At 39.7% G+C, this 18380-nt stretch overlaps 1 protein-coding gene across 2 annotated transcripts in view; it reads left to right on the plus strand.

Annotated features, from left to right (window-relative positions):
• LOC136881273 (lymphoid-specific helicase) overlaps positions 1-18380 on the plus strand; it is a 140691-nt gene that overhangs the window by 102072 nt on the left and 20239 nt on the right. For both annotated transcript variants that reach the window (XM_067154045.2, XM_067154046.2), the window contains exons 13-14: positions 4062-4221; positions 11698-11805. In XM_067154045.2, coding sequence (XP_067010146.2) covers positions 4062-4221; positions 11698-11805 — 268 coding nt within the window. The remainder of the gene's footprint in view (positions 1-4061; positions 4222-11697; positions 11806-18380) is intronic.

Consider the following 18380-nt stretch of genomic DNA (forward strand, 5'->3'; position numbering starts at 1 on the left):
TATTCGATCGTCTTTATTCTACTGAAACTAAACATTGTGCTCCTTATCAAGTTTTTACTGACACATCGGAATACTGTACGTCAACACAGCACCATCAAGTCAAGAAGAACTTTAATGCCAATTTTACTGAATCATCTTATGTTTCATTTTTAACTGAATTCAAGTGTTATGCTCAGAACATTCCAGCACATTCTTCACTATTTTAACCGACATATTCGGCAATCCGAATTATTTTAATGTGTTGTTTTTTTTCCTTGTCCTTTGTGCTTGATCTTAAAACTTTTCTGCTGATGATGTCTACAAGATAGATGAAACATGTTCCGTTATATTTTTAAAATGTTATTTAAATACAGTAGAAGTCCGTTATAGCGAGAATTCATAACAGCGAAAAATTTACTCGCTATAGCAGATTGTCGTTATATCCGATTTTTTTATAAAAGTCGGGAAACCCCCCATGCACATTAAAATCGGTATGAAACGGCAATCAGTTTGTTCAAAACTTGCGTTTCCGCAGATAATATCCACACTACGCCTTCCTTGTTTATTTTTCGTAATCCAATACTACATGAAAGTATGTTTCATTTCATTCTGAAAAAAATATAGTAACACATTTCTCCGAATCCAAGATGAACCCCACTTTTTCCTTAAAAAATTTAAATCAGGCTCAAAAAGAACTTTGTAAAATCATATGAATGCCTTGTTGTACAGTACGCCTACGCATTTTTAGACTATTTTTAGACACTGAGCATTGACTTTCGTCACGCCATTTTTTTTTTTTTTTTTTTTTTTTTGCGGCTGCACAATTAATTATTCTTCATTTCAGCGGGTTTAAGGCCCATTACCTTAACCCTGGCATCATAATACCGAAGAGAACCCGTTGAAAATTTTCCGGCAATACCTATTCCATGCGTCTCTACAATACAATTATCCATCTGGAAATTATTCTTGCTGTCTATAAAACTGTTACTTTTACGCAGCGTCAGATATAACCGGCTACCGCTACACGTCTCGCTTGCTGGGTTCGGCCAAATTCAGCGGCTAGCGATATATAGGCCTAATCGCGGACGTTAAAAGTCAACGAACGAGTTTATATTGCCACGGTACGGCCATTTCGCCCTTGCGTTTTTCATGCACATACCTCAAAATTTCATCTTCGACTTCTTTAAAGAGTCCTTGTTGCAGACCACTGAATGCATTTTTTGTACGGTACGCATTTTTTTTTAGCTCTTTGTATTCTCGCTTACATCAAATATTGGCTTTAGTAAGGCCTATGCCGTATTTTCTTGTGGCTGCACAATTATTCTACATTTCCGAGTGTTTAATAACCATTAACTTCAAACTGGCAGCATAATAACGACTAGAACCCGTTGAAAATTTGCCGGCAATACCTTTTTCATGCATCTTTACAATACGACTATCCATCACGAAAATATTCCTGCTGTCTATAAACATAAATTTTACTATGCGTCCAATACAATAGACGCATTATAACTCTGCCAATGAGTAGCCATGGCTTTTCTAAGAATTCGAAGGGTCGCATGTTTTGATATCATTCTGCAGATTTGAGAAACACTCAGGCACTGTACAACCGGTTGTCGCGGCCAGCGATGTATAGTAAAGAGGCGGTCGTTTATTGTCAACGAGTTCTGTGCGCGTGTGAAAAGAAGCAGCATGGATACCGTGGTAGTTGTCAGTGGTATCCATTAACTTACTGTTAAGCCACGAATGCAACAACCCTTGAGTTTTCGCATGAGATTCTGAGGAAAAAAGTCTTGGATTCGGAGAAATACGGTATCACTAGAAATTTCTGTGACAAACACCTCAGCTTTCTTCCTCAAACAGCGTCACCTTACCTAACCGTATATGCATCATGAAAACATATTTGAAATGCATGTAGAGAAATAACTTCCTCGCGAAAAATTGACATGTAAATAGCCGCAACTAGACGCGAGAAGATATGAAATATCCTCTGAAATCAGTGATGTACTCTGCCATATCTTGAGGTGGATCACATTCTTACTTAATTTCCGTAATAACATTAAAATTAAGAAATCGTTTACTTCAGTCTTTACTTTTAACGAGTTAACAACTGCTATCGGCCATGTTATTTACGCATTTAGTACGAAAACGTGTTATCCTCTTTCATTTCGAATTTTCTTTAGAGAACAGCAGTCGATGGGTGTTATTAATCAACTCCAACATCACCTTTGAATGTCAACGTGAGAGCTCGCAAATGCACAAAATGAGAAAACTATACCGTACCGAAGATGATCGATCGCATTTTGTTGCAAACATTTCAGTTTTCTTATTCAAACAGCGTCACGTATCCTAACTTAACCGTACTATACGTATGATGAAAACACACTTCAAGCGCCAGTAGAGAAATGATAAATTTCTCGCTATAAATTTTCATAATAGCCTTTCAGTAATTTAACCAGACGCGACAAAATATAAACTAACCTCTGAAATTAATTAAGCACCCTACCATATCTCGAGGTGTGTCCCATTCTTACTTAATTGCAGTATTTGGCCTCAAAAGTAAGCGGTCGTTTAGTCAGCCCTAATTTTTAACAAGTTAACAACCGTTATTGGACACGTTATTTACGCATTTATTACGAAAATATGTTCTCTTTCATTTCGAATTTTCTTTACAAAACAGCTGTCGATGGGTATTACTAATCGACTCAGACATTGCCTTCGAATGTCGACGAGAGAAATCGCTAGTGCACATAGTGAGGAAACCATGCCGAAGGTAATCGATCGTATGCAATATCATCGCTGGGGTGCATAAATATCAGTAACGGAAAAAATCGCGCGCGATTTATCGCTCGTAATAACGGATGCGTCAGTGATAGGGTTCTCGCTGTAACCGAAGGATGATACACAGTTTAATATAGGAATTTTGAAGGGACAGAAAAAAGTCGTCACTATAACGGAGTTCTCGTTATATGCCGCACTCGCTATAGCGGAGTTCTACTGTAATTAAATAATAAAACTTTTAGTATTGTAAAGGTGGAACATTTGATCATACGTTTAAAGTAAAGAAATGACCTGCCTTGCACAAAGGAGATTACAGCGATTTGATGTAACTTTTTTTAGAGTTTGGTATACAGTTTAATATTTGATGATATTCAGTTTACATAATGTCTTTACTATCTAGCAAATTCCGTGTCATAATTATCTGTATGAGAATTTTGAAAATGAACCTCATTGTTACTGCACTTGCAAATTTTTGAATTTCTGAAACTTCCACAGATAATCTGCACCAGACAATCAAGATTCTGCTATATACCATAATATATAGATTTTAGATCTACCTACCCAAATTTTAAATTTGTTTGAATGTAAATGGCAAACATTACTTCAATACGATAATTTTTTACAGTCGGGTAGATAGCCAGTCCGAAGGAGGGGTTAGTTTTGTAAGAAAGTAGTTTTTCTTATGTTTTGTACATTGTTGGCATTATAATGCTTTCTGAAGAGGACATTCTGTAATAGTTACAAATGAAGCTTTCTACACAGGCGTATGTAATTTGGCAGCTATCTGCTGTTTGACGCGGCAACTTAGCAAGAAATGTGTGCTGAGGGCAAATGTGGAAATATACTGGATTTCGGGAGACTTGGTGAATGCTATACAAATCAGCATCTCATGCAGGCAGATGAAACATGTTTCGATTTCTAACGTGTAAACAGATAGTAGGCTAAGTGCATTTGAGTTTTTAAACATCAGGTTTGTATTTTGGATGTCTTTTCTGGGTTAAATTCTGTTAGGTGTTTCATTCTTTGTTCTGAACAGAACCCTCATTTTGTGATCTTTTGGGGCAAATATGTGTGTGGGTGATTTTTTTTTTTTTTTTAGCCACAGATGCTTCATTGGACAAACCAGTCAAAATTTCTAATGCAGTACACAGAACTCCTTGGAGACTTCTCACATAAAACATAAAATCTGCATTTGAAACTTTTAATCATTGCTTTGATTCCCTCAATGCTAATCAATTATAAAATTGTCTTATTTTCAGTATAGAACTTTCCAAGTGTATCTTATGTTTTCTTTTCATTAGAATCCACAGGTAGACCTTCAAGCCCAGGACCGATGTCACCGCATTGGACAAACTAAACCTGTTGTGATCTATCGTCTAGTCACTGCTGGGACATATGATGAAAAAATTGTTGAGCGTGCAAATGCCAAGAGAAAGTTAGAGAAATTGATCATTCAGAAAGGTATTAAATTTAAACTTATCTTCCAGAAAATCTATCTAAACATAATAGTGAAACATGTTCAGAACTTTCAACCTACCAAATTTCACAAATGAATTTAACACACTAACTACTAAGCCCATACATTTTACAGGCCATTCATTGCTCCTCCAGATTTTGTCAAGCCCAGGCCTTTTACTGTACGACGCTTTCAACACATTAGTTTTACCCATTAATTCTGAAGGGTGTGGTTGGCGTTATCTTTTCTTTATACCATTTTATCTGCAAGACAGCATCCTGGAAATATTATTCAATTATTATTTTCGAGGTTATGTGAACGCCGACACCTCATTCCACTTGGATGGGAAGGTTTTGTGAATTGAACTGGAGGCTCTCCGTGGTTTGTCACACAGTCATATTTAAGATTATTTAGCTAATACCAAAGGCAATATAAATGATTCAGAAACAAATGTCTCTCCTGGGAATCTATGTAGACTGGCAGAAAGACATGATACAGAAGTATGTAGCTAAAATATGACAGTCTAAGTAGCTTAGATGGTACATTGCTAGCTTTCTGAGTCTCTGTTATTCATTCATTCCTTGCTCAATTCGGATGTATTTGAAGCCAGCCATTTCTTAACAGATTTACCAGCACCTGAAAAAACTTCTGCAGAACAACATTTCTTGCTCCTTGGTGTCTCCAGAAACTGTAAAATTTTGTAGTGGAGTGTAAAACTATTATTATTGTTGTTAGTGCTGTGGAATAATTGATTAATTGAGCCAATTAACTCACAGGTTTTAACACACTGGCGCCGGGCGCCGAATGGAGGCTGCTACCCATGCAGACTGGATCGTTCCAGCCTCCAAGAAAGAAATTACATTGCTGCACTCAAACCACTGTAACTCAAAATGTATTCAAGATATCGACCTCAAATTTGAAACATGTACTCACTAGGTTGCTTCGTAGTCTGTACGTTGATACTTTTCAAAGCAATACCATTTGTGGCTCCATTCAATAGTCGTTCTAAGCACAGTGTAGTATAAATCCTGTATTTATGCCATTTGTATACACATTGTTTTCAAGTATGCAAGGATTTCTGTTTATGGCTACTCCCTGTTTAGTGTTAGCTGTTAATCATCACTCGGTATCTATTATAACCGGTCTGTACATAATTAATCACAATTATCGGTAGCCGATAATGTTGACATTTGCATGGGTGCTCCAGGGAGTAGTTCAACACCTCCGACAGTATTTTGTTAAATACATTAAGGTTTAAAGAGAGAAAGATGCAGCAATAATTTATATTCGAAGACTAGACCGTTTGGAACTCATAATCTCGCCCAGAATTTGATCAATAATCAAGAAAATACAAGGTGCATAAAAGTGAGAATTCTTGTAGCCCGGTGCCTACTGTCACCTCTGTCAGCTGGAAACTATATCAGATAAATGAATCTGCATATAAATGTTGAAATATTTTGTCGTTAAATAGGGCATATTGCCATGGGCGTGCCATCTTGTACAATGGTTCTCGGCACATAAGAACACCTGTGTATATACAAAGTTTCCATGGCTACAGCGATCGTACAATAAAAAAATACATCAACACTAAAATCTATGATCCCTCTACTCCATGACATGATTGAAAGTAGTTAAAATTATAGTCAACAGATAGCACAAGAAGCTACAAACGATACCCATGCGTAAAAACTGATATCTCCAGGGCCCGTTGTCAGCCGCTGGCCGCAGTACTGTGGAGATCTCCGGCGCCGGTCGTCAATGTGTTAAAATCTATTAATCAGTTGATTGAACTGATTACATTTAACTGTGGAGGAACTTCAGTGTGTATAAATCCTGGTTTGTTTGGTGTTTTTTTTTTTTCACCAATTGAGTTGGCCATGTGGTTAGGGTTGCATAACTGTAAGCTTGCATGTGTTGGAAGTTGGAAGGTTTCCCAGCTGTGATTTCAAAGCTGGGTAGATTGTACAATGATTTATCTCTCTTGTGAGGAATTCAATATCATTTTCCTCTGTGTTAGCTGAGGCTCACGTTGGACAAAGATGGCACTTCCATATTTATTGTGAAGTAACTCAACACCAAGAAGCATTCTATTTATAGACATGATACTGTATAGGCTTTTGGGCTTATGCCGTGTCAAGAAAATAACGTGAAATTCTTTACATTTCGCAGAGAACTGTGCTTTGCGTCATCAGAAGAAATCTCAACTGTCCACGAGAAAGGCTTCTTAAACAATGACTCTTTAAATGGTTCCCAGGACGTGGCACAGCGCTAGCGTTCGAAGCGGAAGCTGACTTAACCATCAGCATCTGTCTGAGGTTCACATAACATGTGTATGTAACATATGATATTGACAGGTGTATGACATAGAAACAAGCCTGGAATGAAACATCTGGCGATGAGGAACGTACGAATTTGGATTATACCGAGACGAAATAACAATAGTGAAGGGACAGGGAAGGGAACTACCTACGTAAATTCTTAATGGCTGGCAACCAGGTATTAATTGATAGCCAGTGTCTCTGTTGAAATTGTTATGATTTCTACGTATTTTCACAGCTTCCCGTATAATGCTGGACCTGTAGTGTCTAGTGGGGGTAAGAGCTCGAGCATCTTGGAACATGACATCGTGACCCGACGATAGAGCATGCTCATCTATTGCGTATTTATCTGGTTGGTTGAGACGAATATTACGTTCATGTTCTTTGATACGGGTACCAATGGAGTGGCATGTTTGGCCGATGTATACCTTACCGCACGTACAGGGAATTTCGTATACCCCAGGATGTAGCTCAGAAACCGGCAGTCTCTCGCACGAACCCGGAAGCTAGTAAAACTGCCGTCAATCTTTCCAAGAAATCCTTCGACGAGAACCAAACGGCATTTCTAGCTAGGGGTCTTAATTTCGCTGTCGCTCCCTATAAAATTCCTACTGAAGAGTTAATTACTTCCGTTGGGGCAGCCATCCACAAACTACCTACGGATGAGGCTGAGGAGTTTAGACAGAAATGTGTGAGACTCATAAGGTCCGCTGTTGTACCCGCGCCCAATTTAACAAGAGGGGAAAGGAGAGCTCTGAAGGAACTTAGAGATAATTCTGAACTGACCATTCTCTCTGCTGATAAGGGTAATGCGACAGTGGTTATGGACACTGACGAGTATAAAAATAAGATCTCGGCTATATTGTCAGAGCCTGTTTACAAACTGAGCTCACGTGACCCCACCACTCGTCTGTCCAACGCTACCGTGAAGCTCTTAACCCATTGCCATGCAAATATTTTCCTTGAGAAATGTACCTTGGAATGCGATTATTTTTTCTACATTTTATGTTATGGACGCTAAAATGGTTACAAAAGCATACTGCATCAAACTAACAACATTTTGCATTGGAGTTTAACTTATTACAAATAACTGAAGTCTTTTAAGGTATGGTACACCTTGAAACATTCATCCACGTGGAGGGCAACTTTGCATTTGTTGCACTCGAAGCAAGATTCCTTCAGGATTCCATGCTCAGAACAGACTTTACATCTCCTCGGTGTGGCTGATTTACTTGCTGTAGGAGCAAGCGTTTCAAGAAAATGACCCCAGTGCTTTCCCTGTAGCCTCATTCGTGTGCTACCTTGAGATGGACCTCCTATAGTGGTGTAATAAGGAAGGATGACATCTTCCAGAATTTTACTTGCATATGCATTGGTTTCCTTGCAATTTCCCTCCCAAAAAGTGTCAGTAAGGAACTGACTCACAATGTCATATTCTATAGCACTATCACTCAGACAACTCCTGACTACAGTATTTAGCTCCCGAACAACTGCACACGCATTGCCTTTCGGAAAATTACTGGCCAAACTCCATTTTCAGTTGTTATATGCGGCAAGGTTATGTACAAAGTTATCTTCATCCTCGCTATCACCTTCACGAGCGGAGTTACAGTTCTCAGACGAACTATCACTGCTAAAACTACTATCAGATAGCTCTGAGATATCTTTCTTCATCACCACTATCAAGCGGAAATTGCAGCATTCTTTCCTCTTCCTCCTCGCGATCTTTACACGTCATCTTGCTCCATGGTAGCATTCCTTACATGAACAAGACGGCCAATTTTAGAAGCAAAATAAACATTCGGATAATAACATTGGCATTTAAACACGCTAGAACTATCTAGAAAATTAATTCTAGAGTATAACATCACAATAGAAAGAAATCGGTAGTCAGACAGACATATTTCCAACTGGAGTACACGGGGACGGTTGTACCTGTCATTGCATGTTAATGAATGTGGAACTCTTGACAGCTGTACCCGTCATTGTAGTGGAATGGGTTAGGGCAATCTTCACTTCCAAAAGAGGAGGCTAAACATCTGTCCCCGGGGGATGCAGTGCCACGTATATTATATGGACTGCCTAAGATCCATAAAAAAGATTTTCCCCTCAGACCTATTGTTAGTGCGATAGGTTTTCCTATGTGTGCTCTGGCTAAATACCTAAGCAAATTGCTTCAGCCACACATAGGACATACTGAATCATACATCAGGGACTCTCGTTATTTTGTCAACAAGCTGTCAGCCATAACCCTTCAACCTAATGCACTTTTGATGAGTTTCGATGTGGAGTCCTTGTTCACTAAAGTGCCGATTGAGTCGGCCATGTCTCTCATTGAACCCCTGTTCCTGAGACATTACTAAGCTATTTTACCACTGCATGACTTCCAGCTATTTCTTGTAGGGTGGGAATTTTTACGAACAGATGGACGGAGTGGCTATTGGAACTCCACTTTCACCCTAGTGGCTAATTTCTTTATGGAGCATTTTGAGGAGGAGGCTATTGCTTCGGCACCTGTCAAACCTAGGGTATGGTGGAGGTATGTTGATGATGCATTTGTGGTCTGGACAGAAGGTCCTGAGAAAATTCACTATGGAGATGGAGTCGGACAGATGCCTTCCTTTCTCGGATGTTCTAGTGAGAAAGAAACTGGATGGCTCCTTAGGACATACCGTCTATCGTAAGCCTACCCACACAAATCGCTATCTTCATGCAGATTCTCGCCACCATCCAGCAGAAAAACAAAGCGTTCTCACAACACTCACTGAGAGGACGAGACGAGTTTGTGAGCCATCAAATATCCAGGTGGAGATGGTCACGCTCAAAGTCGCGTTCAAGGGTAATGGTTACAACGATTTGCAGATTCATAGAGCTCTGCATCCCAGAGAGACGACCAAGCAAAGCTCACAGAAGGAAGAAGTGACAGGAACTGCCTACTTGCCTTACAATCACAACACCCAACATTGAATTGCCAAGGTCTTCCGCAAGCACAATATAAAAACCGTGTTTGGCACCGCTACTAAAATTGCTCACAGTCTGAGTAAAACCAAGGACAAAATGTCCCAACTTTTACATCTTGGCCACAAACCTACTACGCTGCATAGCAGGGGGAGAGGCGATACTCCCACGTGGCACGTCCCAGGTGTCGGATAGGTGGGTCCTAACCAGCTTGCTGGCGGACTTGAAGGAAATCAAATACCTCTCGTGGACCACACACACAACCCCGTGGGTGGGGGACACAGACAAAGAATACACCCACGGTATCCCCTACCTGTCATCAGAGGTGACTAACAGGGGCAACCAGGGGATGATTATATTAGAACCATGTAACTCCTTGTGATTAGTACCACCATGCGGGGAGCACCATGGGTCGCTTTTCCTTGCGCGTAGTACCACTATTTAGTAGCAAACGAGAGCGTGACAGCTTTTACAGTACCTGTGGTTAGTAGCCCTATATGAGCGACACCATGGGATGGCAGAACCGATGGTTCTGGCTTGCCTATGATTAGTACCCACTATATGAGGAACACCACGGGATAATACGAGTCCCTGTGGTTAGTACACTTAGGTGATGAACACCATAGGTTTGCGTTGCCTGTCAGTGGCGCCGCAGTGTGCGAAACACCCTAGGTCTGTAATAGATGTGTGAATTTCATTACCTGTGAGTATTACCATAATGCGTGGAACACTGCGAGTCTACGCTACTCTTCATTAGTACCGCAATGTGACAAATACCATGGTTCTACTTTTCTAGCGATAGGTACCATTTTGAGGAGCCTATGACTTGGATTATAGACTCATTTCGACTACAAGCATCTTCAATTCAGTATCGTGCTATAGAAGCAGTCCCTTTGTCAGTAATACTATAGATTTCCGCCAGCTTCTGTGCATGTGAGGCACTGTGGGTCGGTTCTACTGATCGTTTTAACTTCATATCAATCCATTCATTCTTCGTCCTCACGTTTTGAATTGTGGTCAGTGGAGGATTTTGGGTTTTTAATTTGTCATTTCATTTAGTCTCATTTTGTACCATTAGGGGCTGATGACCTAGATGTTAGGCCCCTTTAAACGACAAGAATCAATCATTTACATCCTGGAATATATGAAATTTACTTGTGGTAAGGTATACATCGGTCAAACATGCCGGTCCATTGGTACTCGTATCAAAGAACATGAACCTAATATTCGTCTCAACCAATCAGGTAAATACATAATAGCTGAGCACGCTCTATCGTCGGGTCATGAGGTCATGTTCCAAGATGCTCGAGCTTTTACCCATACTAGACACTACAGGTCCAGGATTATACGTGAAGCTGTGGAAATGCTTAGAAATCCTAACAATTTCAATAGGGACACCAGCTATCAGTTAATACCTGGTTGCCAGCCTTTAAAAATTTACGTTGGTAGTTCCCTTCCCTGTCCCTTCACTATTGTTATTTCGTCTTGGTGTTTTCCAAATTCGTACGTTCCTCATCGCCAAATATTTCATTCCAGGCTTGTGTCTATGTCATACACCTGTCAATGTCGTATGTTACATACACATGTTATGTGAACCTCTTAGACTGATTCTGATGGTTCAGTCAGCTTCCGCTTTGAACGCTAGCGCTGTGCCACGTCCTGGGAGCCATCTGGTGGTGAATGAACGTACCATTTCAATTTATATTATAACGTCCAAATTTAAAGTGTCATTGTTTAAGAAGCCTTGCTCGTGGACAGTCGAGATTTCTTCTGACGTCGCAGAGCACAGTTCTCTGCGAAACATAAGAAAATAAGGTGAAATTCTTTGACACGGCATAAGCCCAAAAGCCTATACAGTATCATGTCTATAAGTACGTGCCGTGAAAGCATCAGTGGCAGCATTCTTTTTACATTTGATTTGGTTGTCGCATTTCACTGCCCCTGTGTGACTCCTGTACACATAGGATGTGGCATTGTGTTCACTGCATAAGTCGAGTAGCAGTTCCGTTTGGCTGATGATACGCGTTTTGTGTCAACAGAGATAATTGTCAGCTGTAGCCCTGAGAAGGGTCTTGATGGTGATGTTTTTGATGTGAGAGGTTCCTGATGCAGTCTGAATATTTGATATAATTATGTTTTGTCTTTTATCTTGTTTCTTATTTTCGGAGTATTGATGTTACATTGTGTTTCTTTTTTGTTTTCCAGACAGGTTTAGGTTAGACAGGAAGAACCTCCGTAATTTGATGAGTCTTCAGGAACTGAGGGAGTTGTTGATGTCAAGTGATCAGAGAGTTGTACAACCGAATGGCTATGGTAAGAATGTAAATGGAATTAATTTAACATCCCAACACTCTTTAAATACTTTTATTTGGATTTACGTTTAGATTTGTGTATTTCTTCTGAAACACGAATTGAGATGGTTTATTTCATGGGCCTTATAAAACTAGTGTCACAAGTGAAATTTTGAGGCAAAGGAATGTTTCTTGCAGTAGTTCTAAAATTCCTCAGGGTATGGCAGGCCAATCGAACTAATAGCAAATGTGATGAAATTTTGTGAATCGTGGATTCTGTAAATGCTAGTGTCGCCCAGAAGTTATTTGCAGTTCTTGGTGTCCTGAGGAAACAGTAAAAAGTTAGGCTTCACAAAAATTGCAATACAGTAAAACCTCGTTAAAGACATTTCTGCAGGGGACAAGGAAAAGGAATGTGTCAACCCATTAGCGTCAGAATTAATTTTTTGCTGAGATTATTATATTTGTTATGTTTTACCGCATGTTTGAGACCAAACTAAACTAATAAAACAAGTTTCAGAATTTTGGGACCACTAGTTCATAAGATATTTGATGTTGCCATATGGCAACACTAGGCGCTTGCCCTACCTATTTTTTAACGATGAGTTTTGGAAGAAGAATTTAGGTTACAAAGTATTTTTGTTTGTTGTACAATAACAGTGTTGAAAATATTAGCATTATTTATTGTAAGGATTTCGAATATAGCCTCTTATTCACAACACAGCTAAAAAAGAAAATTATAGAACAAAGCGAAAGGTATTTGTTTGCACTACAGACACACATATGTATGATTGTTTCCTGTCAAAATAAAAACACTCATTGGAACATTAGAGTAAAACAAAAAGTAAGAAAGAGAATAATGATGCGGTTACATGCTACAGAATACCGATAACTATAGAGCGTTCCAACCTTAAATTGCAGTACAGCAGTAATGGGTTAATTCCGTCTCTTTCCTTCTCCCATGTTTTGCGGGTAGCACTGTCCTACTCTAATGCAGCGGGTTTGCCAAATATCCGTGAATCAGAATGTTATCGATTAAAATGGGTGAATATTGTGTTATGTACAGAATTTCAAGGTGCATTTGATGCCGTTAACAAAAAAAATTTTAAAAAATAATTTAGTGTGAAAATGATAATATAATGGAGAGTTCCGCCAAATGCAAAATCTTCATTGCATAGAACTTATCATGCCATAACTCCTATTTTATATTCATTATTTTCCTAATTTTCTCACTGCTGGTAAAGAAACATTTCAGCTCGATATAGATAAGTTTGTTTTTAAATTTCAATGATAACAAAATGCAGTATATGCGTTTATTTTCAGTCATGTTCAGGGAATTTTATGTGTAGGCACGAAAAAGTCAGTCGCTGGCCAGCGTCTTTCCTATTGAATTTTCATGGGGGGTCAAAGCGAGGCAAATGGTCTTCAGATATGGAAGTTATTTTTAAAACAATCCCGAAGTTCCTATCTTGCTTAGTTATTAATTTGTGACAGGAAGAATATCTCCTTGAATTTTGGTTTCGCGCGTGACTCGGCTGCCTGTTTGGCTGGCTGGCTGAAGTACCGGTAGTGATCTCCCAAACATGCGCTTTTAACATTTCCAGACAGTCGCATGCAGTGCAGTGCTCATTTCGTCAGTAGTATGTATAATAGTGATTAAATACATATCAGTGATATATGTACAATTCTTGAGGGAAAGTGTATTTCGTGTGTGTGGTTCATGAGTTCGTGCTCGTGCGTGGGGATCTAATTTCGAAGAAAATGTGCAGAAGGATCATGGCGTGGTTAAAGCAAAGCAAACGCTCTTCAAATATGGAAGTTATTTTTAAAGCATGCCTCAAGTCCCTATCTCGTTATCTCTTAATTTATGACAGGGAAAACGTCTCGTTTGTTTACATTTCACGAGTTACTCGGCTGGCTGAGCTTTTAAATATACTGGCAGCCGTGTGCAGTGGTGTTCATTTAATCAGTGTTATAAGATTGATTAAATAAAGATCAGTGATATATATAATATTTAATGGCGTGTGGCCTCCGAAGAGCCAGAGTGCAGGTCTTTCCAGTGTTGACGCCGCATAGGCGACCTTCGCGTCTACAAGAATGGGGCCCCTACCTGTGATGAATTCTAATGCTGAAGACGGCACACACACACACAGCCAGCCCCCGAGCCATTGGAATTAACCAATGAAGGTTAAAATCCCCGACCCGGCCAGGAATCGATCCCGGGGCCCTCTGGAAAAGGCCAGCACACTAACCATTTAGCCATGGAGCCAGACAAAATCAGTGATAAATGTATAGTTCTTGAGGACAAGTGGATTGTGTTTGTGTAGTCTGTGTAGTTGTCAGTTCGTGCTCGTATGTATAGTTCTTAGTTCGAAGAAAAAGTGCAGAAGGATGCATAATGGATCGTCAAATTAAAAAGAAACGTTCCGTAGGTAAACTCAGGGGAAAAGAACGCAATATTATAATGAGTGTCCTGGATTATTTTTTAAAGACTATGAATATGAGCAGCGCAACCAGTGAAACAGCTAAAGCTACAGATTGTTCCGAAAGAACAATCTATGCTATAAGGAAGGAACACACACATGGTCCTTTGCGAACTCTCGGAAAAAAAGAGGAGGACGACAGAAAAATTAAATATGATGAAATTTTTAGAAGTGGATGCGTCGTGCGGTTCACTCTTTTTTATTTGCTAACATAACACCGACATTGAACGTGATTTTGAGTCGTGTAAATGGAGAAGATTCTTTGCCACGGTTTTCCAAAACTACGTTGTATTGCTTCTTACGTGATATAGGCTTCCATTATTTAAGACGGGGTAATAAAGCAGCTTTCACTGAAACCGATGAAATTATTAAATGGAGGCACAGATATCTCAGGGAGATAAAACGTTTGAGGGCACAAAATAAAGCTATAATTTACACAGATGAATCGTGGGTAAATATTGGGCAGGCAGTGACAAGAGAATGGAAGGATACGACAGTGGAAAGTGCACGGCAGGCCGCTTTTGAAGGGGTGAGTTCGGGACTTAGGCCACCGAAAAGCCGAGGACCGTGATCTGCCTTAGTCCACGCGGGTAATGAACATGGTTTTGTTCCAAATGCTGAACTAAAATGTTTATGCCATAAAAACATAAGACAATTGGGCAAATTACGTGAACGAATTAAAGAAAAATGAAAGAGTTTTTTGGAAAGCTGACGAATTACAGGACGATGTCGGCGATGAAAAGTTTTTAATACGACTTTCTTCATCGTCCGGATCATCCTCAAGTTCACCTCCCGAACCCGTTTCATCCAAAGCGGGAACATCAGGCCTTGCAGAATTGTTAGAAGGTGTACGTCCAAAGCGTGAGAGCAACGCCAGTGATTAAGGTATGTTGTATTTATTTACCTTCCTAAAAATATTAATTTATGAATGAATGAACTTAAAATTACAAAATTACAAACGAAAAATGTGGAACTGTCACGCCCTGTTTGAGTCACACTCGAGCGTGATCTTCACATGTCGATTTCGCAACAGTGCGCTCCATCTACGCTGTACTGCAATTTAAGGTTGGAACGCTCTATACAGTAGTCTATATTTTCTGAGTCAGATAAAAGCCAACTCTCAATACATGCATTTTAGACACAGGGGTAGAAAATTGCAGTCTTTTTTTATGGAAGGGAAGGAACCAGTCAATACAGAGCCCAACTTCACACTTGGAACACATTGTTCTGACAATAGAAGAACAAGAATGGTTCAGACACCTTTTCTTTTTCTTTCCTGATGTGTGCTGGACAAGATGATCAGTCCCATCATACCTTATTCCGTCTGAAATACGACAGTGTGACGAAGATCCTACACAAGAAGGTGGCCTTCCAGAACCTCTAGGCAACACTTTATACCTCCTTAGGTACAAGTTGGCTACTTCCCTCGTGAAGTCTAATTGTCATCTTTTCTAATTTCTTATACAGTAGCCAGCTATTCTGCATAGCTACATCAAACATCCACATAAACAGGGACCAGTACCATTTCCTGCCTCGAATCCCAACCCTATAATAGCCAACATTTTAGTCCATTGTATTAGTTCTGCCCATGCCAGAATTGTATTTGGAAATCAACTTAGGTCTTTCAACCATTACTGTTCGTTTCAGATGCTTAGAAAATCTCCTCTTGAGTACCACATGATGTAGACAGCATTGTGACGATGGCATTGTCCATCCACTTTATGTAGAGGTGGCCATCATTCATTTCCATAGCATTCTCAAATGAACCCCATGGCTTGCAGCTTTACCAAACACACACCTTCATACTCCTGTTTTGATTTAGGCCCCTTGCCTTGGTATAATTCAGAATTGACCAAGTAACCACCTTTTGAATTTAAACACCAAATTTTAAAACCAGACCGTATTGGTTTACCGCGAATAAATTGTTTGCAGCTGTGCTGGCCGAAATATTGAACCATGCACTCATCATACGACAAATCTTGCTCTGGCACAAAATTCTTGACACACTTCCCCTTCGACATTTCCATAACTGGCTGAATTTTCCACGCTTTATCTTTCTCATTGACGTGCGTATTAACAGTGGAGAAATTGACAGATCTGGAGAAATCGGTCCCTCCTCATCGACTGAGACACCGCATTGTTTATCATATCATCATGCGTGTCCCAATCAGAATGCTTGGACGGCAACTTATTGTATCCAGAAATGAAAAGTATGGCGATGAAGCAACGAATTTCATCAGAACATATTTGTGGGTCCGTACAATTTTTAAAAACATTACATACTTTTTGGTCTTGTGAACTAAATGTTCGATCCACAAATAATTTAAGAAATGTCAACAATAGTCATGAATTTGTACTTGCTATTATTAGGCTCTGGAAATGTGGATAGCTGCCCTCTATCGAAATCGGCCCCTTTGGTCCATCTTGGTTTGTAATTTGATTCATTCTTTTGCTGTTTCGGGTATTGAAGCAGATCTTGCATCACTAGACACGAAAGACACATCGTCCTCTGGTAACACACCTTCACTCATCATCATCTTCATTTCCCGTTTCCGACTTCCCAGGTCGGGTTGTGAATCAAGGACCTCCATCACTGCTTGTCTCTCCACCACTCTTCTCCTTTTTTAAGTACATCTTCTGGTTTTCCTCCTCTCTTCTCTATGCACTCTCACACTGAATCTATCCACCTCTTTCGGGGTCTTCCTCGTGGTCTCTTTCCTGTTAACTTCTCTGAAAAAGCTTTTCTTGGCACTCTCTCTTCTCCCATTCTCAATCATATGCCCATACCACTTAAGCTTTGTCGTTTCTACCCTGTCTTGAAGTTTCAAGATTCCTCTCCTTTTCCTTATCTCTTAATTTCTAATTCTATCCTTTCTGATCTTGTCCTTGATACCTCTTAGGAATTTCATCTCCGCTGCCTGTATTCTACTCTCCGCTCATTTTGTTGTAGCCCATGATCCAGCTGCATAGGTCAGTAGGGGTTCATAATAGGTTGAATATAATACTTTCTTACATTTATTTGGGATGTCTTGGTTCCACAAAATACCCCTTACACTCTGGTAGAAACTGTTTGCTTATTGTATTCTTTTTCCAGTTTCCTTGGTGATCTTTCCATCTTCTGTGATCACACTTCCTAAGTACTCGAAACCTTAAACCACTTCCAGGATCTCTTGATTCCATACATCTACTTGTTTTTGCACTTCCGTTTCATCCTCACCCCGTATCACTGTATCATCTGCAAACAACATGGCTTTTGTTGCCTGTTTTCCCAATCTCTGTTTAATGTTCTTATGAATTTCATCCATACTTATGATGAATAGTATGGGAGATAGTACACTTCCCTGTCAGAGACCAGTTTTACCTTTAAACCATTTTGTTTTTTCTATACTAGTCTTCACACCACTAACACAATTTTTGTATATAGCTTTTATCATTTGCTAACACACACCTTTACTATCAGAACTAATTCCAATTTTTTCATTGCTTGCAAGATTTATTTCAGCACTGGCATGTAACTGTCGAGAGCTGAGATTATCAATAAGCCCACCACCATCTTCATCACCAGAGCCTTCATCTTTAAGTACACTTACATCGGGCGGTTCCACAAAAATATCACCATCGATATCCTCAGTCAGCAGCATATTCAGTGCAGTCGCTCCTGCAAAGATGATGTATGAATTAGGGTAAAGCAACATGATCTGACAGCTGCAGCAATTTTACCAAGTATAAACGCCTAGCGTTGCCATATGGCAACACTAAAAATTCAACAAGGACTGCTATGGCATTGTCCGCCCGTACTATTTCAAATGCTCACAACGTATGTAATGAAGTGTGCACAACACTGTTGTAAACATAATCCAATGAAACAACATTTAGAAATTGTATATCTTACTTACGCGAAGCCGGCAGTCATTTCGCGGGACTCTGATGATGATAATAACAAACAGTCCCCCACTCCTTGTGTCACAACAATAGATATTCAAATTAAATAAACATAATTACTCAATTCTATAAACACTTCTCTAACTGCCGGGTGACACAACAGGCTTCCAGATCATTTCATGTTGCCAACAGTACTAAAAGAAAAAGGCAACGCACGGCGCTAATGGGTTAA

Source organism: Anabrus simplex, chromosome 9, assembly GCF_040414725.1.
Source record: "Anabrus simplex isolate iqAnaSimp1 chromosome 9, ASM4041472v1, whole genome shotgun sequence".
NCBI lineage: Eukaryota > Metazoa > Arthropoda > Insecta > Orthoptera > Tettigoniidae > Anabrus > Anabrus simplex.